Genomic DNA, 24,170 nt, shown 5'->3' with positions numbered 1-24,170 from the left:
GGGCTCCGCAGGGCCCCCTACGGGCCGCAGGGCTCCTCAGGGCTCCGCAGGGCCCCCCACGGGCCGCAGGGCTCCGCAGGGCGCAGCGCGGTCTGCAACCCGCCTCTGCAGAGGAAAGCAGGGCCTGGGCCGTGCCGGGTGGGTGCCAGCCGGGTAAAGAGGTAAAGTAACCGGAGTTGCCGGTTTCGGGACCCGCCCCTTCCCACGAGTTTCACTCAGGTCCCAGGTCCCGCCCCCTCTTTTATGCGGTGAGCGACGCCTGCAGTAGAAACTTTGTAACCCGAGCGCGCACGCTCTGCGCCGGTCCCTGCCAGGGCTGCCCGGGAGGGCGGCGCAGGAGGTGGGACTGAGGCGGGAAGGCTCCGGGACGCCGGCGCACGCGGAGCGGGGACTCGGGCAGAGCGCGCCGCCGAGAGGAGGAGCCGGGAGCGCGTCGGGAGAGCGGGGGAGGTGGTCCCGGCAGCCAGGCTCCCGCGCCGAGCCCAGACCAGAGGCTGTGGGGTCGCCTCCCGCGTGCCTGCAGCTGCTGTCGCCCAGGAGCAGCAGCTGTGCCCGGAGGAGGGAGGAGAAACTGCAGCTGGACGGTGGCAGCTGGAGGAGCCGCACAGCTGTCCCGTGTGCCGGCGAGAGGGCCGCGCTCCCCTGGCAGAGCTGCGCTGGGATGACCCGCTGACCGCGGCATGCAGCCTTGACGGAGTCGCTCCGGAGCGCAGGGGACAGGCCACGGGGCGCGCCCTCTCGGGAAGGGGCTCTGGGGCGCAGGCAGTGGCACTTCACCTCGGACTCTGTCGCCCAGCGGGAAGCGAAGCCACTTACCATGGAACCCGTGACCAAGTGGACCCCCAAACAAGTGGTGGACTGGACTAGAGGTGAGGGGGGCCTGGGGAGCCCCAGAGTCCTCCAGCCCCGGGGAGGGGGTGGGCGGGGAGATGGGGAAGGGTGTGAAACCCAACCGCGGCCAGAGCCGTTAGAGCGCAGTGCGGCGACAATGCAAACTTAAGCCGGGTGGCCTGTGCGCCCCATCTTTTGCCGGCTTGGAGCTGTTCCTTTGCGGGGTGCGGGTTGTGGCAAGCCTAAGGGAACCCGATCTTTAAACCGGGGTAAGGGTGGCCTTTTCAGTGAAGGGTGAGGGCTGGGGATGCGGATCTCGGGACTCTGGGCTGGGGGCGCCCTCCCTGCCCTGCCCGGGTGCGGTGCCCGGCGACCCGGTCGCCTGAGCGCGCAGGCACAAGGCGCCTTTGTGTGGGCGACTCCCGCCGGACCTCGGACGTGCCTCCTGCCCGGAGCAGTCCGCAGGCGTGACGGGGCGGTTGGACAGGTAAAGGGCGACTCGGGCGGTTCGCCGCTCCTCTCTTTTGTTGGAGAAGGCGACAGGCCAGCACAACAGCCGAGCCAACTCCGGGGCGTTTCTGCCAGCAAGAAGCGTCGGGCCAGGACTCCTGGGAGGCGCCAGTACCCCCGGTGGCGCTGCATCCTCAGGCCACATTTAGGCGCTGGGAAGGAGAAATCTATTTGGAACGACTGTTTTGATTTATACAGTATGTGTGATGAAGAGAGCAGTGGGGTGGGGAGAAATGGGCGCTTGAGCCGGGGTAGAAGGTTGTCCTGGCTTTTTACTGTTTCCCAAGAGTTAGAGGGAAAGGCGTTAGAGGCCACCCCGTCCTCCTTATAGTTTTATATAAATCCAAGACTACTCTAGAATCTACTAGAACAACTAATGGATTTTCATGGGTTCCCCTAAACTCCACCCCCGCAGAATATCTCTGTTTCAAGTTACTATTCTTTTTTCTATCTACTCTTCCAGGTGAGGATTGGTGGTCTTTCTCAATAATAACTAGACTTGTATAGCGCTTTACAGTTTGCTAAGAGCTCTCTCTCTGTTACTGCACTTGGCCACCCACAGTAAGCCTGTGAGGTAGGTAATGCTGGTAAGCTCAGGTCATCTTTCACACTGTCCTACCCATGCCTGCAGCATAATGAAAACTGATCATCCCCCATCTCATTTCTCTTGCCTGTGACTTACTCAGGGCCCAGGTGGAATGGGATGTCCTAAGTGGGTGGGATGTCAGTGGTATGTTTGACTATTTCCTTCTGCTCTGGGAGAAGGGAAAAGAATAATACACTCCCCTTGAGAAGGGGTTTGTCAAGTGACCAGAAATTCCTGGACTCTTACATAAAAAGAAAGATGTAAATGACAAATACTTGTGCATGGGTGACTAAGTTTGCCTGGGTAAAGAGTAAATAGTGTTGCCAGTGCTTGGTAGAAAACATCAGCTTAAAAGCTGTAAATGTCTTTGAAATGAGGTGTGTTCCCTCCTTCAAAATCCTGATAAATTCCCCAGGCTGACAGCTTGCGGAGAGTGAGTTCATGATCCCTTTCATTTGTATGTCTGAGAGCGGCAACTTGAGATGCTGATAATTTCAGCCACTCTTGACCTCTAGAGCTGCTCTGTCCAGTAAGCGTGTAGCTCTTGGGCCTTTGCAGTGTGGCCAGTGACCTGCTGCAAGTGTGAAATACACATGGCATGTGAAGACTTGATATGAAAAAAAGAATTTTGGGCATGTTAGTTTAAATAAAATATACTACTAAAATTCACTTCAACTGATTATTTTTACCTTCTGAAATATGGCTCCTAGAAAATTTAAAATTACACGTGGATGGCTCACATTATATTTCTGTCCGGTGTTACTGCCCTGGAGTAGGGAAAGGGTTACAGTCTTTCACTGTGGCTTTCCTGCACCCTGCCTGCCTACTTGATAGTGTACAACCAGAAAAGTAGTCACAGGCACACAGAAACATCATGGAGTGAGATCTTCACACCCTCAAAATTTGTCTCTTTCTCTCTCTCTTTGTCCCTCTTGGGATTGGGAGAGGAGAAGTATAAATTCACATCCTGTTTATTTGTTTAGCATTGAAAACATGATTTTGGTTTCCAGTTGCCTTGATGTTATGACTTAGTTGAGATTGCTTTTGTCTAGGAAAAGTTTTCCACTGACCTGAAAGAGGGACGGTGGCTGGCTCAGTACCTCGGATTAGCTTACATACCTGTGGCTAGCCCTGGATAATTTTATTTGAAATGTTTCTGCCCTTTTGGACCCTGAAGTACAGCCCATACAAAGACCTGTGTATTTTCTGTTTAGAATCTAAAAAGTGTATGGCTAACTATTAGATGCCAACAGGTGACATTCTCCCAAATTGCAGGACGCCTTACTTGAATATTTCTCATAATAATGATGCACAGGTATTGACTTTTTAATAAACAATTGTCTTATGCAAACTTGTTTGCTTATAGGACTATTTTTAGCTGTCTTTGCTAATCTCTTTACCTAACCTTTATTTTATAAATACATCCTGCTGGCAAGTAGACTTTGCTACTTTTGGTATTGCATGAATCTGTGATGGGTGGTGACAAGCACTGTGGAAGGCCTTAGATTTAAAACTGTCTAAAACTGGCTCTTGTCTACAGTTGGATCCCATGTCGCTGTTATTAGACTATTAGACAGACACAGGCATTAGGAAAGGAATTGTTGTCTACAGACTGAATTCATCCATTTGGATTTTATCATTAATCTTTAGCTACTCTCTTACCAATTTTTTTCAGACTATTAGTAGATCCTCAGTGACTATTAGCAGTGTATCAGGCACAGGTCTAAGCATAGTATAAACATTGACTCATTCAATATGCACAACCACCCTGTGTGTAGGAACTGTTACTTCCGTTTTGCATTTGAGGAAACTGAGTCACAGGGAGGATAAGCACTTTCAGCAGTGTCCTCCAGCGGAGGTGGAAGAGCAGCGTTTGAGCTAAGGTGGTTTGGCTTCTCTCCACTCCATCTTCTTAGGAGTTGCTTCCCAAGGCCACGTCTAGACCACACTGAGAATCTTAATTCACCGCATCTGTGAATAGATCTTTAGCTGTTCATGATACGTGTTATTAATCCATGTTAGTGGAGGAAAGTTAATGTGGTACCGATATGTCTTCTTCTGCATATTCAGCTCAGATTCGAATGTTATTTGTAAATCAGATTAATTCCTAGTTGGTGGCACCTTGCTAGTCACATAGTTCAGTAAAGGCTTTTGCAAAGCAAATTGTCTTTTATAACATGTAGGGTCAGCCGCATGTAACGGAAAACTTGGTGGATTAACCAGACAGGAGGACCTCAGGGTGCTATTAGGCTCCCCTCGTCTTACTCAGCTGTTCCTAGCACATGGCATAGGCTATGGCCCTGCATGGGGTGGTCATTTCCATGCCTAAAGCCTTGGTGCAAGGTGGCTGCCTCACCCCAGTATTACTTTTCAATTCCAGATAGGAGGAGGGAGATTTACAGAAGGCAGAAGGCTGGTGGCAGCAAGTCTTCCCCTTTAAAGAGTTCTTTGAGAAATTCCACCAAAAGACATGGCTTATATCTCAGTTGCTAAAAGTGTCTCATAGTCTCCTCATGCTGTAGGGAAGGCTGGTCCTTGCAGTTTAATTTTGATTTTATTATTATTTTTTTAAGTTGGGTACATGGTCATCCTGAAGAAAACTGGACTTTGGTCAATAAGGAAGAAGGTGAGAGTAGATACTGGAGTGTGGACAGTAGGGTCTGCCACACCCAGGAATTTACACGTGCTGCTTTTCATAGGTCAATTTCCAAAGTAGTACGGCTGCCACAGTTTCCCACTTACACCCAGCCTTGTTTTAGAAGTAGTGTTACATTTTCGTTCCTGTTAACTTTTCTCAAGTCAAAACCTTAACTTCTATGAGGCCTTTTTCTCTAAACCTGATTTAAATGTGAGTTTTATTGTCAAGTGCAGCTACCATAAGTTGTGTTTCTGCTTGCAAGCCATAGTGGGAGTGTCTTTAACGAGGAGGGGACTGATTTGTCCTAGCAGGTCTGTCCTCCCTTGGGCCTTTGGTCAGCCTCCCACTAAGTGTGCAGATGAGTGAGTACACCTATAAAACCCAGCTTTTGTCCTAGGACAGACGTCTCCCTGGGTTCTGGTTCTGGTAGCGTAGATACCGCTTTCCATCACTGACCAAGAGTAGAGGGGCTTTCCTGGCTTGAGGTCTGAGCCAGGAACTCTGTTATCCGGCTCCAGGCTCTGCTGTTCCCCCATAATGTCTGTTAGTATCCGGCATATCAGGTGCCTCACTTGTTGGTCATGCAGATGCTGGTATTTCCACATTAGCCACAGGGATCTGGTATATTTTAGGTTGACTGGAACCTACCACCTTGCACTGTTAGGCCCATCCAGGAGGCTGTTCCTTTTGTGATCCTTATTCTAGTTTAGGTTATAGGTTTCCTTTTAGCCCCTGTGGTCCCTGGAAAAGGAGCTCCTTTTAGCATCTGTAGGTCCACCATTTGGTCATAGGTCAAAAATCTCTGTTCCACTCTCTCCCTGGTTCAGTTCTGTCTCCTGCCTTCCAGTGATAACATTCCCCTAATTACAAAAAATAGAAAAACATTGATTGAAGCAGCGATGATGTGGTCGGTGCTGTCACCAGTGATTTCCATTTAATTCCTGGAAAACCCCATATGTACCATGATAGCCCATTTTAAGGAAACAGAGGCAGAGAGAGAGAATTTGCTCAGGGCTCCTTATTTGTAAGTGGTGGTCTCTTCAGGGCTGTGCTGTGCTGGACGGCGTGTCACCCCATGACTTGCACCAGGCAGTAGAGCTCAGAGGCTGAGAGCGTGGGCTCTGCAGCCAGACTTGGTGTGCACCACTCCTGTCTCTGTTTGATCTTATGTAAACTCTCAATAAATTTTTACTCCTCGTTTTTATTGCTTCTTCTCTTCCTTTATCCTATAGCTCCAGGACATAAACTCTTCTCTCTGACAGTCAGATCTGTCATAACTTGGATTCCTACCATCCAGGGGCATCTGTTAATGCCAAAGATATTTCTCTGCTGTTTGCCAACCAGTCAAAGGTTCCAGGGCAGAAATTGCAGCTAATCAGGAGGGTTCTTGATTAGCTGAGTGATAAATGCCTCTTACCAGTATCATGGCTAAATAAGTTCAATTCATATTTCCTCAACTTCTCTCTCTCTCTTTTTTAAATACTATCTGGACTTCGAGGGAGCACGGTATTAGGATGGCTTTTGCTGTTGCTAGCTGGCTCCTGTCTGGCACCTGGAGCATCAGCATCATCTGGGGGCTCATTAGAGGTGCGGAATCTTGGACCTGCTGAGTCAGAATGTGCATTTTAACCAGATTCCCCCAGTCATTCATGCACCCTTACTGTTCTAGCACATGGCTGCAAACACATTTGTGAACTTTGCTGGTAGGTCTGCCATGGTGGCATCAGGCTCTCTGATCTGACATGTACTTAATAACTGTTTTATTTACTTTCTGGAGTAATGACATTTAGCTTAAGGATGCTTGACTTGGCCACTAATTAAAAAAAACAAAGCAATACTAGGGTGTATCCTTGTGTTTACAAGCACCACCTAGCAACAGTATCAGGTAATTCTTAGCAAACTAAATGAAACATTTCCCCTGAGATTTCTTACCTAATTCTAGGGACTTGAAGAGTTCTCATATTAGCTTTTTTTTTTTTTTTTTTAAATTCTTTAACACAAGTAGTGAGGAGGGAGTTGCGGGGCGGTCAGTAATTTTGAATTACTCTCAAAATTGGAAAGTAAGTGTTGTACCAAGGCTGGAGTGTCTCCATCCTGGCCCTGTGGTGACTGGGAAGCTGCGTTGAGCCTCCCCCTTCAGATTCTCTTTCTGCATCTGCCTCCTGGTGTGAAACTGTGAGGGCCCCTCTAGTCTGTCACGCCACTCTGGTGGCACTGCCTCTCTTTTGGCACTTCCGGGCCTGTTGTGTTCTAGCTCTGGACACTGGTGTTCTTCTCTGCCTCGCTTTCCCTTTCTTACTCTACCTCATGCTATTTCTGGAGTTTTGGCCCCAGCTCAGCCTTTAATGACTCAGTTGGGTTTTATTTACAGGTGCTCTGCAGAGCCCTTCCACGTTAGTTCTCCATGGACTCTTCATAACCCTGGAGAAGCACAGGGAAGGCCCATCCCATTGCAGACAAACTGAGGCGGCTTTGGGAAGTTAAATGAGTTGTGCAAAGTCCAAAGGCCGGGTGCAGAGACCAACTCCACACGTTTCTGTCCTGTTTTTCATCCAGTTTCAGTTGTACCTTAAGCCCAGGTAGTGCCTTCTAGGTCGCTCCTAGGCAGCAAGGGTGGGAAAGGGCAACTTCCAGGAGCTGCAGTCTTTCCTGATCATTGCAATCATTGGACACTTTGCTTATTTTCTTTTATTAGAACAAGTTCATTCAGGGTCCTAGATTTCTTTTAGCATTTGGGACACTTGTTACCAGTTATTTATTTCATCGTAGTTTGTTGATTGTGTTGTTTCTGAAGGCAACAGAGCAATAGAATTAATAATTTTTCTTTTGGATTCTCTTAATCTAACTTTTATTTTTGAGTGTCACATTCCGAATTTCCTGTCTGTGTTACAAATGGCATTTCTATTGGGTAGAATCACAAATGTGCACACACGTTTGGCACTTAATTTTCTTACCTTTTTTTTTTTTTTTTTGAGACAGAGTCTCACTATGTTGCCCTTGGTAGAGTGCTGTCGTGTCACAGCTTACAGGAACCACAAACTCTTAAGTAATTCTCTTACCTCAGCCTCCCAAGTAGCTGGGACCATAGGCACCCACCACAACGCCCTGCTATTTTTCTGTTGCAGTTGTCATTGTTTAGCTGGCACAGGCTTGGTTTGAACCCGCCATCCTTGATGCACTTGGCTGGTGCCATTAACCACTGTGCTACAGATACAGAGCTGTATGCTTAATTTTCTTAAACAGCATTTGCGATTTTTTCTGGCCCCATTTCCTGATTGTCTTTGATTTTTCACAGCTTATTCATTTTAATTGCTTTGGGAGAGAAGGTTAGGCAATTCTGGTGAGTGATACGTAGGCTTTGGAATGACAGAGAACCGAATTCAAATTCTGTGTCTGACACTAGCTGTTGGAAAGCTTGGGTAAGTAACTTACCTTCTCCAAGCCTATCTTTACAGGTTTCTCAGATGTGAAATGAGACTGATAATCACAACTCCCAGGATTTTAGTTAGAATTCAGAGAGGTAATATAGGGAAGGCGTTTTACACAATGTATGAACATGGAAGTGTTCATATGCATATTATTAATGATTGATAATAGCAAATATTTTGCTCTATTGATAGACTGTCCTAATTTTTGTAACTGGGGGTACAGTTGGAGTATTTTGATTTAAGTATTTAACACCGTTGAGGCTGATGGTCACTTTCCACATGCTTACTAATAATTTATGCAATTCCGTCCTCCCTTTTGTTGGTACATGGGAGGCAGGTTAAATCAGCTCCATCTTCTGGCTTTCATAGTTTCCGTGGAGCTGTTTTCCTCACTGCTTTTGAGGACCTTATAGATCCTTGCCATAAGACTGTGTCATAGAAAGGTTTAGCATTAGCTCTTTAAAAACACTTTCTCTGATGATAAATTTCACCCTGTAGTAAAAAGAGAGTTTTATCCATTCAACAAATAATTACAGAAGAACTGCTAAGTCCCAGCTATCGCAGGTTCTGGGAAATCCATCTAGGTCCCTGGTTTAATGTGGTGGACTGGAGGGCAGGAGGTGGCGGGCGCCAGCACCACTAACATGATAGATGAACAAGAAAATACCGACTGATAAGCATAAAGAGGAAAATAAAGCAGACAGGTGAGGAGAGGCGCCAGGTGGAGGGAGAAGCCTTTCTGAGAAGAGGACATTTGGGCCTTAATGGCAGCAAAGAACCAGCTATCAGAAAATTAGGGAGAAGAGCTTTGTAGGAGAGGGAACAGCTCGTGCAAAGGACCTGAGGTGTGAATGAGCTTGGCGTGTATGAGGAAGGCAAGTGCAGTAGGGCATGAAGAATGGGCGGCGCCTGTGGCTCAAAGGGGTAGGGTGCCAGCCCCATATGCCGGAGGTGGCGGGTTCAAACCCAGCCCTGGCCAAAAAGTGCAAAAAAAAAAGAATGAGGGTGGGTGGGGCGGAGGTGAGATGCATACACAGGCCAGATGGTGCAGGGGCTCACAAGTCCTGGGCAAATGGTTGCAGTTTTTTCTTACTGTGATGGAAGGCAGGGGGACATTATTGTATCAGTTTCTTGAAAGGTCACTCTAATGCATTTGGGAAGTCATTCTGGAAGGCTCTGCAGTCATCTAGAGATGATGGGGTCTTGGGCATAGACGTTCATGGTTCCAGCCTTGGTGAAGCCACGTTCTAGATGCAGTTGGTTCATGGATAACTTTGAAGATCCCAGTAATTTTAAAATTAGATCTGAAATTGTGATGTCTGTCCCTTCCCACTGGGGCTTAGAGCTCTGCCCTGTCCCCTCACTCTGGTTCTGCTCCCCACGTTTGATGGACATTTGAAATAGAGAGCCCTCTGCCTTTTCACATTCGCATGGCTTCACATCATTGTTCTTTTCTGGCTCATTTTGCTGGAGCTACAGTTTCTGAAGCTGTGTATTCATCTATGAATAGGGTTTTTGTGCAAGTGGACTTAGCCTAGTTTGTTTTCTTTGACATCAAATGGCTGATTGAACAGTTTTTAACCTGAGATCAGAAGGGCAAATGTGGCTGTGTTTATTAGAGCACAGCAGTTCCTTAGACTGTGTATGAATAGGTTGTAAAAATCAGAAAGCTTTCTGTGTGAAAACTTGTAGAGTATTTGAGTAAAGGAACTGATATGTCAGCCACTGTCAAGGTTTTGAGACAGACTGGTATGGTCCATTATTTCACTCCCAAGAGATTCGGTGGATAATGTCCTTTCTGATTCACCTGTGCAAGTGAGCCTGGATTTTTGGTGTTGCTGGGAGGGCTTCATTTGTTTCTGTCTGTGTGTGGATTTTATGTTTCGTTGATTTTTGCGTACCTCAAAACTTCACGTAATGATTCTTATAGATTTGATTTAAAATATTTTGCTGTTTGGCTTGGTGCCTGTACTCCAGTGGTTAGGGTGCAAACCACATACACCAGGGATGGCGGGTTCGAACCCGGCCTGGGCCTGCTAAACAACAATGATAACTGCAACAAAAAAAATAACCGGGCAATGTGGGGGGCGTCTGTAGTCCCAGCTACTCGGGAGGCTGAGGCAAGAGACTCTCATAAGCCCAAGAGTTTGAGGTTGCTGTGAGCTGTGACACCATGGCACTCTACCCAGGGTGACGTAGTGAGTCTTTGTCTCAAAAAAGAAGAAAAAGAAAAAAAAATATTTTGCTCTATTGACAGATGGTCCTAATTTTTGCTTTAGAAGATACAGCCATCATAGTTTTGTTTGAATGGATGGTATTTTGAGAAATTTTCAATAAGAGTTGGACATGAAATTTAAAGTGTCCCTTATCAAGAAGCAGGAGTGAGTGGGAGAGGGAATTGAAGGTGGATAGGCTGATGTTAGAATGACCTGGAAACTTTATCCTAGTCTGCACTCTCAGCTGTGTGGCCTCCTTAAAGGAGGCTGTTAGCTCCATGAGAGGAAAGCCCCTCCGTGTTATCTGTCAGAAAAGGCGGTCTGAATCATGCCTTCCTGAGGAAAAGCTTTTAGTGAAAGGAAACATTCTATTTCCTATTTTCGGAGATTTGCAGGGAGGGGAAATTCAGTTGGGGGGTTGGGAGTGAATACGTGTGTGCCTGTGTTTCTGTACCTCCAGCTGTACTCAGATGTGTGTTAATTCAACTATCTTGCATGTTCACTGAGTAATTTTATGTTACAGTTTCTTCAAGAGAAGTCAAAATAGTAGATGGAATATGATCTTTGAAGTAGAGGAAAACTAGCTTCATGTGTAGGGTGGACCAGACTTCGTGTAACACCTGTTCAACTTGTCAGCACCATCTTAACACAGATTCCAACTGCAGTCTTACACTAACCATGAGCAAATGACACAACTGTGGGTAGCATTTATGAAAGTGACTCTGTCTACACTAAAGCTTAAAATTGTTAGGAGTAAGCATTTGAAAGACATAAATACTCCTTATGAGTATGACGTCTAGAGACATCTGGTATCAAGGTTTGATTCTAAGCACTCCTAGGCCATATTTAAGAAGTTTACATAAAACTGCTCTGTAAAGAAAGACCTTTTGTGGAGGGGGAGAAATTCTTCATTTTTATTTGGATCCAAACAGGGATTAACTGGCACCATGGTGTAGGGAAGCTTAATGAGTACCTATAAATGTGTGACTATTGCACCTGACCCCTGAGTTCTTTAAACAGGTTTTTGAAAGGTTCTTTCCCAACCACTTACACGCGGTGCCTCCCAACGTCTTGTTATCACTGTTCTTGAACCTACCTTGTCAACATCTGTATCATCTGGGAACACAGACCTGCAGAATCAGAAACTCTGGGAGTGGGATCCAGGAAGCTCTGTTAGAAGAGGTCCCTTAGGTGTCTCTGGTATGGGCTAAAATTGGACAACTACTGGCCTATACGCCTCATGTGGAGTGTATGGAAATAAATGACACAAACCAGCCTGTCCCCTGTAGTTGCTGTTGACAGTTGGCTAATACACAATGATTAGGAAGGAAAGTTTTTCCAGTACGATCATTGTGACATTTTAAGTGGACGCGTTAATGTGCCCAGGTTTGTAAGTGACCTTTCCACAGAAGAGGGGGGCAGAGTTAAAGCCATGGTCCCTGTGGGGTCCTGGTCAGCTGCTCAATTCCAGGCCCAGGGTGGCCTTTTTGTGTATACTTATCTCTTTGTGAGTTCTCAGCCCCAGGAAAACACCTTAGGAGGGGAAGATTTCATGGGTCTGAAGGGACCTGTTTAGGTTTGGTGTGGAATTTCCAGACCTTCCTTGAATAGGAGTAGAGTGTAGCCCCCTGTATCTCCTCCACTGTGAGAGGAGAGGGGACAGTTGTTATTCCTCACTTAGCACTCGGGGTTTGGCTTTGCACAAAGCATGGAGATGCAAAGAGAAGTGAGGGGAAGAAGAAACAAGGACTCAGAGTGGTAAATGTTGCATTTCAAGGTGAAAAGCTGTTTTGTCTTGATGCGTGAACACTGCATCAGTACAGATGGATCAGTACAGATGAAATTCAAGAACTCCTACGGTTGGCACAAGCCAAGAATCCAGAACAAAAAAGATGCTACAAAAGTGAACACTGGGGGTGGGGTGGGGATTGGTACTGAGACTTGCAACAGGAGTTGCAAACTCAGATACACACAGGGGCCAGGCAGGCCATGCTAGAATTCCAAGTGTGGGGTCGTGTGAGACAATAGGGAGTGGCAGAGACTGTGGCAAACCCACAGATACATCTATTGTTCACTTTCTGCTGACCATGGACATACAGTTTCCAAATCTGATTTTTTTTTTTTCTCAAATGAAGCTAAAATCTGGGTTACTATGTGACATTTTGCATTTTTTAAAAAACTGTTTATAAGTTTTTTGGCACAGACCAAACAACACCTATCTACGGACCAATTTGTAATGCACTTTGTGAACAGACATGGTCATGTGTTACTTGTCCTGGTAAGAAATATATCTATAAGATGTGAATAAAATTGGCTGTATAGTAATCCATCAAGTGTTCAGTAAACCTTTTATAACCAATAATTTCATTTTGCTATTTACTCAATTCCATTATTTCTAAAATTGCAACATGTAATTTCACACAGGTATTGCTTAGCCAGAAATACTGATGCTCCGATGGACCCAGCAGACCACTGGGTATTTGCTTTTCAGTGTAAAAGCAAGAATTTGGCTTCTCTGGATTGAGTTCATCTGCACGTGTCGGTTGCATAGTATTGGCCCCTGAAAGGAGCTGTTTCTGTTTCATATATCCCTTAAAACAGGATATGTATTCCAAATTCCTGTGCTCGTGTGTAGGTCCTGTTTAAATTAGTAAATTACCAGTTGACTCAAAGTTCTTGCAATCTTCATGGTGCTCTGAATTGGGAAACAAAAGAAAAACAAGAAAAATACCAGCCTCAGGACTTAAACTGGAGTAGTACTCACCCTGAAATACAATTTACAAAACTTTTCAACAAAGACTATGGACTATTTTAACTTTTCAGTTTGCTTTGTAAGTACACTGACTCTACAGAGGATGCCAGACAAACTTTATATACATTTTAAGGAAGGAAAAACTGTTATTAAAATTGTAATACTCAATATATCCGATAACATTTGTTATCTTGTATCTCTTGTTATTGCAGAAGTCAAACGGGGCTTGAGTATTATAATTTTAATACAGGTTTTTTCCTTCCTTAAATTGTGTATACATTTTGTTGTTGTTGAAACAGTGTCTCTCTCTGTCACCCTGGGTGGAATGCCATGGCATACTAGCTCACCCCAACCTCAAACTCCTGGGCTTGACTGATCCTCTTGCCTCAGGCTCTGAAGTAGCTGGGACAACAGGCATCACCACAAAGCCCAGCTGGTAGAGATGGGGTCTTGCTCTTCTTGCTCAGGCTAATCAAGACCTCTTGAGCTCAAGCAATCCATGGTCTTGGTCTCCCAGAGTGCTAGGATTATGGGTATAAGCCACCATGCCTGGTGTTGATACGTGTTTTGGACACCCTCTGTATGTACATAAATACATATGTGGGTATATAGATGATATTTTGCTCAGCTTCCATTAGGTTTTTATTTCAACATTTTTATTTTTATTTTTTATTTATTTATTTATTTTTTGGAGACAGGCTCTTTCCCTGTTGCCCAAGCTGGAACGCAATGGCAGCATCATAGCTTCTTGTAACCTTGAACTCCTGGGCTCAAGTGATCCTCCTGCCTCAGCTTCTTGAGTAGCTAGGACTACAGGCATGCACCACCACGCCTGGTTAATTTGAAATTTTTTTGTAGAGACAGGGTCTCACTATGCTGCCCAGGCTGGTCTCGAACTCCTGGCCAAACAATCCTCTTGACTTGGCCACTCAAATTGCTAGCATTACAGTTTGTGAGCCAACCTCACCCAGCCTCTAATTCCCTTTTAAAAGCTAAAAACAAAACTAAAAATATACAGATTTCTTTTTTTGTACCAGTTACTCTGCTGCTCACTGGGCGTAGGAAGGTGGTTAGGTGTAAATGAAGCCTATGTTCGGGAAGCTTGGAGTTTTGTAGAGGCCGGGAGCTGGCGTCGGGGGTGATTCTCTGAGGGCCAGGCCCTGCTGGGGCTTCTCATGTGTCATCTCATTTGGTCTCACAATGCTTATTTGACACCAGCACTTTGATCATCTTCATTCTGGAGTGAAGGAAACCAAGCCCTGATGTATCTGAGGTCGCAACGTTAGCAAATAGGATTTGAATCAAAAAGCATCAGATTCCAGAGCCTGACCTCTGCCCAGTGGCCCTTGGTGTAGGTATCAATAGACATTTGGCCAGGTCGTAAGTTTCCAGGGCAAGGGAAAATTAGTCACATTATTAGCAGTATGATTTAAATTATCTGCTTAAATTTAATCTGTAATTTTACCACTTAAAAATCAATTCTAGAGAATACTGTTATCTATTTCTTTTCTCTTTTTAGTATGTGATTGGGCTATTAGAAAGGGGGAAAGATGTTCTTAAAATATACTTAATAGAGATGATTTAACCTTTGGGTAGTCAGTATTTTTAGAGTTCTCTCAGACATTAAAATTCTAGATTATAGGATGTACATAAATTACCAAGATGAAAATTTATAAAAATGCTGGCATCGGCTGTCTGTAGATGAGAGAATTAAAGGTGGCGTCTGGCCTCTTACTGGTAATACTAAGGCAATCAAGACAGTTTTTCTCCTGTACCCAGGGCCCTGGCTAATTTCTGGTTGGCTTCTCATCCAGGCTGCTTTGAAATCAGAAAGGCCTTGCAGGGAAATGTGGAGAAAACGTTCAACATAGAAGACTTCATGTCTTCCAGGATCATGACCCCTCTAGCCCTGGCACCCATGCTGCTCCCTCTTGCCTTCAGATGGCTGGTGTGTCTTCTCTGTTTCCTGTCCAGTTTTGTCTGGTTTGGTTTGATACATGTTAATCCACCACAGCCATGGTGTTTGGATGCAAGATTGAAGGTGTTGGTGCTCAGATTTTAGTGGGCATCAGTGGTTCCCGGCCCCAACTCCCAGAGATTCTGGTAACTTCCTAGTACGGTTTGGGGACTGCACGTTTAACAGCTGACCAGGTACGTCTTTTTAGATGGTCTGTGAATTGCAGTTTGTGGGTAGAAAGTTTGCTCTTAATTCACTAGATAATGGGGAAATGAGACAGAAATTTGGAAGATGGTGTCTTGCTGAAGAACTGGGGTAGCTGGTGGCTGTTGGGACAGTCTCTTGGTGAGACTTGAGGAGGCCTGAGCTCAGAAAGAGACACAGAGAGAGGTGCCACACAGGAACGCTTGGCAGGCCTGGCAGAAGTCTGAATCCACCTGGGAGTGGTGATGGGGGAACTTTGAAGTCCAGGCTTTGTGACTTAGTGTGGCAGTGCCATTAAGAATGTGTTGAATTCAGTAGAAGAGCTGCTTTGTGAGTTTTAAGAGTGAGCACCCTCCAGATACCAGCCTGAAAAGCTGTTCCAGTTTGCAGACGGTGTGTCTTCCTTGATGCTAACATCTTGTATGATTCAAACATTGAGGAAAACACAGCGCCCTTCTTGCTGCAGCATCTAATTGTCTCTGTTTTAATGAGGTGTCAATATCATGCAGCCTGGCACATGGAATGTGTTAGAATAGGGGTGTTAGTTGACATGCAGGGCCTCAAACTCGAGTGTGAAATGATGCAATATACATGAATATGGCACCCAGAATTATTTCTGTACAGCATGTCCTAAGTCATAGACTACTAAATAAAATCATAGGGTTAGAGACCAACAGGATGGCATGTCAGGGGAACTATAAAATGGGTGTTGACCAGGGCAGAATGTGTCTTGGCCTAATCTCTGAAGTCTTGTCCTCTGCTTAGTGAGAACAGAACTTCTGGTAATGTAACTGGCTGCAGTTGCTATGCAGGGGTTGTTGGCGGGGGGCGGGGTGGTGGTGAGCCTGATTCCTGAGACTTGGTGGTGCCCAAGCAGGTGGGGGAATAGAAGACCAAGCTGGGGTAACCAGGGGTGTGGAGTGCTCTTCAAGGACTGGCACCTACAGGAAAGGGGTGGACGGTCTTTCCTCAACCAGCATGACGTGCTCCGTTTTCTTAATCATCATTGGCCCAACCAACACTTAGAGGTTGATGTGATTTCTTCTATGGTTTCTTTTAGGTAAGCGTCACAAATTTCTTTACTTAATGGAATCGGCTGAAATAATAATCTGAATTAATAATAATTAATTAATAATAATAATAATAATCGGCTGAAAAAAATCTATCATTTTAAGCCATAAAATGATAGATTATTTTTCTTCTAACATCTTCCCTAGGGCTCTGCCTAGTTGTTATTTCTATTAAAACTTAATTTCTCATCTCTGATGTTTAAATCCAAACTAACTCAGTGTACGTGGGATTCTGGAATGATGCCATTTGTGTCTCCTGTTAATCCTAGCTAGCTGTAGAAGTGAGGCTTTCAGTGGAGTGCTGTATTGCTAGAACACACCAGGAGCTGTGCACCTGCAGCTCCCCTCACGCATTGTCAGCTGACACTTCTGCTCGGCCTGGAGATGGGTTGCTGGTCACTGTGTGTTCATCCCACACATTTATTGAACCTCATTGTGTGCTGGCACTGTTCTAAGAGCTGAAGATACGGCAGGGAACAAGATAGACGAACATTCCTATCTTCCCGGAGCTGATATTGAAGTGGGGCAGACAGTCCGTCAGCAGAATTCATAGCACGTCAATGTGGTGGGTGCTGCAGGGAAGCCCCTGATGGATGAGGGTGGGGTAGGGATGCAGTTTTAACTGCATGGCAGGGAAAGAGGTCAGTGAGCAGTGTGGCTAACGGGCAGGAATGTGCTTGGAGGAGGGAACAGCAAGTGCAAATGTCTTGAGACAGGGATCCTGGGCACATTGACGGGCGAGGAGGACGACCTGGCCGGGGCAGAGTGATGGAGAGGAGGACACGGGAGAGGAGAGCAAGGGGAGGGGGCAGAGGGGCTGGCGCCTTAGAGACCGGAGCGCTACTCTGACGTACATTCGGGGTTTGGGGGAGCCAATCGAGGACTTTGAACCAAGGCGTGGTATTGGATTTACATCTAATAAAAATGGCAACCATGCAAGAATGGAATCAGGGAACCAGTTGGGACACCACGGCAATAATCACAAGAATGAGGGTGCTTGGGCTGGTGGTAGCTGCGGCAAGGGGAGAGGCAGCCTGTGGGGGGTATTCTGAAAGGCCAGCGGTGTGAGAGGAAGTGTTTGATGTGCAAGGATAGAATTGCCCTCTCCTGAGAGGTGGAAGAAGGTGGAGAAGCAGGTTCAGGGAAGGGCTGGATTTCCCTTTGCAGTGCCCACAAGCCCACCCAGTGGAGCAGGGGTTAGGTAGATGTGTCTGGATTAACGAGAGAGGCTGGGCCGGGGGGAAATTTGCGGCCATGGAGATATAGACCGTATCCAGGCTTTGAGACTGGACCATCTCATCAGTGAGCGAGTGAAGGAGACCTTGGGGCATTGTGTATGTAGAAGTCTGGGGGAGGAGCAACCAGCAATGATTGCCGCAGAGTTGCCACCAGGGAGTAGGAAGAAGACTGGGAGAGCACAGTGTCCTGAAGGCAAGTGAAAGAAGATGTCCCCAGAAGAAGAGAATGCTCAACTGGGGCAAAGACTGCTGTTAGGTCAGTGAGAGAATGAGAATGGTCCATTGTATTCAGCTGTGTAGAGATCCCTGGTAAACTTGACAGGGTAGACCTCAGTGGAACAAACATCAGAACAAACGGGAGGAGAGGAATTGATTGTACCGAGAAACTGCTGGGTCATAAAGCACATCCCTGAAGGACACAGCTTTGTCGTATTCTCAGGATGACAAGTACTGAATTCATTTCATTGTAAATTTTTGATAATCTACAGTCAACTTTTAGAATAGATAACGGTTTGATAACTAGATATTTGATAAACTGGGACATGGTATGCTCTCCCTGAACTGGGTAACGGTACACTGTAGATTATGCAATCCCTTATTTTAATGCTAACAAAGCTTTCCATTTAGTGAATAGCTAAGCACTGGTGGCTTCTGCAGAGAAGAGCTGTTCAGCAGAAATTATCTCTCTTCCTTTTTTTTCACATTGCTTTGGAAATAAGAGTAAATAGTTCTCTCCATGGACTCTGTGTTATTCCATAACTTACCTATTCAGGTAGAAAAGACCCGTTAATGGACAGATCCAAAACTTGGGAAGAATTCTCTTTTACTAGCAATTTACCTTTATATTATTTAAGATTTATCGGAAGTATTCAGAATGCCATGAAATCATATATAAATTATTTCTGCTACAGCCCAGAGGTGGAAGCCATTTGTTAGCAGGAAAGTGGATACAACTAGAAATAAACCAGTTGGTTTATTTGGGCCGGTGGTAACTGTGGCCACCGGGAGAGGTAGCCTGTGGGGGGTATTCTGAAAGGCCAGTAGGATTTACTCATTTACCCAGTTTAACAAACTTTAATATAAGTCATCCAGGATTTTTTTGAGTACCTACCTATCATCTCTTCTAGATGCAGTGAACAGGGCAGGGTTCCTGTTTCTTTGGCAGGTTTCTCTTTCAGCAGAGTGGAATACAGATAGTCAATGGGCATTTAAGCTTACCGTAGGGTACCGTAGAAGGACAGAGAAAGGGTATTAACTCAGATTTGAATGGACACTGCAAGGAAGGCTTCTTGGAGGAAGAGACATTTAAATTGAGACCTGGAGGTAGGCAGACCTAGAAGAGGGAAACAGTGTTCTTGGGAGAAAACGAGGAGATAGAGACAGCTTGGCATTTTGGCATTTGCTAGTAACTGAAGAACCGGATCCATCTTGGGGTGAGTGGAAATGGATGACGGTGGAGTGTTAGGAGTGGGGCGCTGGATCACCAGGGCCCTGTTTATGCCTCTAAGCCCATGGAAACCGGTGGAGGAATGAAGGGTCGTCAAGTGGCTTTCTTTTGTGGAGGAAATATGTACTGTAGGCATTATGTGTGTGCACGTGTTTTATATACACACTGTGCACATGTATGGGTCATGTACAGATCATACACAATACACATACACACGTGATGACACATATCCACATATGTACTCAACACATACATATAGACACATATTCATATATTTGTTTTTTAATGCTTGTGCATGTTATTATGACTTTTGGTTCAGAATTCCATCAGGCAGGTGTGGGTCTCTCTTTTTTGGGATATAATGCTGTACTGTGTTCTAGACTCAGCGTGGACTAGTCACCCTAGTGCAGGGAAACTACCACTTAAAGGCTCTCTGCAAAGAGGAACTTGACTTACTGGGCATTTATTTCCTCTAATCTGCAAAATGTAAGACTGAGCTGACTTCTGGCATTAAGGAAACATAAAAACTCTTTATTAAAAAAAGAAGAAATACTAAAACATTGACCTGAGCTGAAGAAAGAGGTGAGAGTGGGAGGTGGGAGAGGACCAGGAAGCCAGGGATGGGCGGAGAGGAACGGAGATGGGGGTGGGAGGTGGGGAGGCTGTGCGACTGAGCATTTCCTGGAGCTCACACCTTGAGCCGTGGGTGTTTGGTGTGCTATCACCTGTGATCTGTTTCCCCTTGCTGATTAATGATTAATAATTGTTTCTAGTTCAGCATATAATGTAGTCTTTGTATGTTCAGAGTCTTTGCCCCAGTGAGGTCAGCCAAAACATACCATTTGTTGGAATTTATTCTCTGGGAGTGGTCAGAACTATCACCTAAGGGTTAGGAAGGCTGCCTCTTCCCAATGCAGTATCTTTATACCGAAATCCCCCAAATACTGTGAACGTTCTAGAGCTAGGCCTGGGCGAAGCCTGTACTTGCTGTACCAGATCCAGAAACAGCTGTGGGAGAATTCATTTGTGAGCTCCTGAACTCTCTAAGAACACACAGGTTATACTGTACTGGTGTTGACTCAGGCTGGATTAAGGCAAAAAATCCTCAGGAACCCACCTCTGCAGGGCGTGGATGCGCTCTCTCTCTCTCTCACGCACTTTGTATTGTTTTCCAGATTCCTAAGGTGGTGGACATCACCCCTTTATTCCCAGGGTTAAAAATATACGCAGGCTTGGGAAAGCCTCCATTTTTAATCGTCCAAAGTTTTCATTCAGTGGAATGTGGTGTAAAAATAATTAAACAACTTAAATGTTTAGCTTTTAATAGCTACCTTTAACCCCCCCCCCCCAACCGGCCCCATATACCAGAGATGGTGGGTTCAATCCTGCCCCAGCCAAAAAAACCTGCAAAAAAAAACCCCCCAAAAACATTTTTTTTGTTCCTACCCTCCCAATTTCTCAATATATGATGTCCCCAGAGGACACATCTAGCTATTATTTTAACTTTCAACTTAACATCCTTATCAGTGTATTTTAAAAATTTGAAATTTTGTTTTGTGGCTTTTTTATGGTATCATCAGGCTTGTTTTCACATCCTAAGGATGTGTATGTTTCTCTTCTTCCGTCTCTAGAACGGATGGTGTAAAAGCATTTTCAGGTAGCAGGTATATGGGTGCCTTTTTCCTGTTTTGTGATTTCAAAATTAGCTATAACTTGAGATGTCATATTCCAGTCTTGCTGTAGAAATTCCATCTCATAAAATCATGGTCTAGTGAACCACTGAGAAAAGAAACATTTTCTAAAAATAACTGATAGCAAAGAAGTAAAAAGTATAGGAATTTAAGAAGAAAATTTAAGAAAAATCTGTTTTGTTTAATATAACTATGGTAGACGTCCCAGCAATGATAAATGAAATGAATCAATAATGACTTGTTATCAAAAGGATCTCAAAACAATTTTGTGAGTTAAGGTAGGTAATTATCATCTTTCGTGGTAGCTATATAAATATAACGTTATAATAGCATCATAAAATCATTTTTCTTATAAAAGCAGATGGGACAGTGTAGATGGTGTTGTTACTGCTGGTTTCATTTGCTCTTTATGGGTCCAAAGTTATAGTGAAAGTGACATATAGTTGCAATGAAATGTAAGGAATAGAGTTATTCAGTTTCCTTTTGTTCCCTGTCGTTAACATTCTTTTTCTCTTTTAAAAAGGATCATTTTCACCTCAAAGTCAAATGATAGTGAAACTAATTTATGGCTTTCACATGAAAGCTATAACCCAGTTATAACCCAAGAATAGGGGGAAGGAGGAAAGGGAGGAGGTGGGGGGAGGGAGGGTGATTGGTGGGATTACACCTGCAGTGCATCTTACCAAGGGTACATGTGAAACTTAGTAAATGTAGAATGTAAATGTCTTAACACAATAACTAAGAAAATGCCAGGAAGGCTATGTTAACCAGTGTGATGAAAATGTGTCAAACGGTCTACAAAACCAGTGTATGGTGCCCCATGATCGCATTAAGGTACAGAGCTATGATTGAATAATAAAAAAAAAAGTCAAATGATAGTGCTATTAACATCTGTTCTTGAAAAGATCAACGATGGCATCTGTTTATCTGCACAAATTGAGGCCTGGCAATAAAGGTTGTTGGTATAAACACTTAACAGGGAAGAAGGTAAAAACCCAAAAATCTCTGTCCATCTAACAAAGTTGGAATCGGCTTTTAAATGCCACGGCTTGTCACTGGAATGTATCTGTTTTAAGTGAAGGTGGCTGGTTGCCTGTGTGGAGGAAGGGATGTTGTCAGGATTTTGCCGGAGAGAATATTCATTCATGCCTTAATTCTTTCATAGTATTTTCTCGGTCTCTCTCTTTCTCCATTAGTGTTGGACAAATGAGTGCGTTTGTGTGTGGGCCCTTCCTCATTCTGAACATTTGTGGCTGCTGGAGTGTCACACAGTGCGAAGAGCCAGGGCTATGGAGGGACTGTGGGACTCCAGCTTCCTCACAGTCCCCGGCGGGAGGTATGATGCTGGCCAAGCCGCGCACATTGTTCAGTCTGCTAGCTTATCTTTAAACTTGGGATTGCGCTATTACTAAACTTTCGGGGTTTGTGTTGAAGGTTAAATGTGATGATGCGGGTGAAATGTTTCCCACAATAGTTGCCATATTTTAAGTGCTTCATAAAACACTAGCTACTATTTTTGTTGTACAGATCACGAGAATATCCTGGGGGAAAAAATTCGCATCTCCAACGGGATAGTTTCAAATTCAAATTAGACAAGGATATTCTACCTTTTATAAATAGTAAATTACACATCCGTGAGAGAAATGGTAAAGGGAAAAGTGGATCCCATGTCCTTTGTGGATTGTGTTGGTATAAAATGATATTCATGGACAGGAGGAGTTACCAGTTATACCTCTTAAACTTCAAGCCTCTTTCTCTCTCTTTTTGAGACAGTTTCACGCTCAAATGATGAGCAGTTTTAGCTAGAGCAGTGGCGGCATCATTATAGCTCACGGCAACCTCAAACTCCTTTCCTTGAGTGATCCTTCTGCCTCTGCCTCCTGAGTAGCTGGGACTGCAGTGTGGGCCACCAAGCCTGGCTCATTTTTCTATTTTTAGTAGAGACAGGGGTCTCGCTCTTGCTCGGGCTGGTCTCTAACTCTGGACCTCAAGCAATCCTTCCACCTTGGCCTCCCTAGACTGTTAGGATTATAGGTGTGAGCCACTGCTCCGACCGTCACTTCTGAAATTTCTTTCCTCAGTTACTCCACGTGTGTAGCGTTCTGAGACTTGAAGCTTCTGGTCATGGCATGTAGCAAACAGTCATTAAAAGGCAGAGGGGAGGCGGCCACTGAGGCCATCTCTCTCTCTCTCTCATTTTATCACATTTAATGCCCTGAGACTTGTTACATTTCTTGCTTCACTATGACTTTTGATAACTGGTAGGTGTGACAGTAACATATGGGCGTGTCCACCGTGTAGCGTGTGCACCAGTGAGTCATCGTCCTAGCAGGACAGCTCCGCAGGGAAGGTGCTATGTCTCACCAAACCCAATTAAGGAAACCAGCCCAGGTTCTTCTTGGGAGCCAAGCAGCAATTTTGTAAGCTCTGACTCCTATAAGCACTGTGGGAATAGCTATGGGAAGGGTGATTACATCTCTGTTCCTTAGTCACCAGAGTTGCTTCCCTCAATTTCCAAATCATAGAAAGTTGCAAACCTGTCAGAGAACTTTTAGGTTGCCTGTGCAAAGGCGAGAAGGGACAATGCCCACGGGTGTAAAAGAGACACCATTACGGGTAGGAGCCCAGAGTCCCGTGAAATGTACTTTGGTGGAAGAGCAGATCTGGGATCATGCTGAGCCAGACTCAGACCTGACGAGTTTTGGGAAGTATGAAGTGTTAAATAAAAAAAACTTCTGAGTTCCCTTGATTTGCCATTGTGTAGACGAAGGAGCCGTTTTTGTAAAGGCATCTTTGAGCGGAGGGAAGCATGTTTTTCTGGTTTAGTCAGCATGTGCCTCTTTCCAGAATGGGATCTCCCTCAGTGATGAATATAGAAAAGTTCTGCGAAAACTGGAAAAATCTGCATGAGCCAAAAAAGGTCCTTTCCAGTCCTCGAGAAACTGGCATATAATTTCTTCTAGACAGGTTTCCAATTTAATACTGTCTAATTTCCTTTGTGTTATGTGGTCCCTTTAAAGACATTTGTGAGACATCTCTGCTAGCTGCTCTCCCCGCCTCTCCTGCGTGTCAGCTTTAGAGCTCTGGACAGTGGACTCATGTAAAAATATATGTTAGATGGTGTCAATTTTCCAAACTCATACACTAAATTTAAAGGTTGAAAAACTTCACAAGACTCTTCCACAAGGAGAAGTTAAAAATCCAAGCTAATTGGTAGGTCTGCCTTCCCTGGGATTGGCAGAGGTGATGAATCAAACTGAAAACCTCCAGGCCTGTGTGGCTGGGTCACAGTCTGTTTACAGCCTCCAGATGGGGGGCTGGCTGTTGGTGTTCTTGTCTGGTTAAATTTGCAAAGAGGCCTTGCCCCAATTGAGATGCTAGCAATCTATTTTTATTTTCAAATATTTACCCATTTTATTTGGGTGGAGGGCATAGCCAGAATCCATATTAGGTTTGATATGAGGGAGCCCAGGGGGATCCTTACAGTAAAGAAATAGATACTACTCCTGCTGGATGACAGCCTGGGGGTTGGGTATATTGGAGTATTTCTTGACTTCTACTGGGCGTCTAACAAGAGAGGACGTTTTTCCTACAACTGTGGT

At 44.9% G+C, this 24,170-nt stretch overlaps 1 protein-coding gene across 2 annotated transcripts in view; it reads left to right on the top strand.

The window, feature by feature from the left end:
• The first annotated feature begins 739 nt into the window (after positions 1 to 739).
• CNKSR3 (CNKSR family member 3) overlaps positions 740 to 24,170 on the top strand; it is a 98,247-nt gene continuing 74,816 nt past the window's right edge. Inside the window, exon 1 of one of the 2 annotated variants that reach the window (XM_053591324.1) lies at positions 740 to 869. In XM_053591324.1, the coding sequence (XP_053447299.1) occupies positions 818 to 869 (52 nt within the window). In that variant the 5' untranslated portion in view covers positions 740 to 817. Of the gene's footprint in view, positions 870 to 1,822; positions 1,916 to 24,170 lie in introns of those variants that run through there. The other variant, XM_053591325.1, reaches the window with a different exon arrangement.

The sequence above is a fragment of the Nycticebus coucang genome, chromosome 5, assembly GCF_027406575.1.
Source record: "Nycticebus coucang isolate mNycCou1 chromosome 5, mNycCou1.pri, whole genome shotgun sequence".
Taxonomy (NCBI): domain Eukaryota; kingdom Metazoa; phylum Chordata; class Mammalia; order Primates; family Lorisidae; genus Nycticebus; species Nycticebus coucang.
The sequence above is the reverse complement of the archived record's forward strand: the minus strand, read 5'-3'. Positions and strand labels throughout refer to the sequence as shown.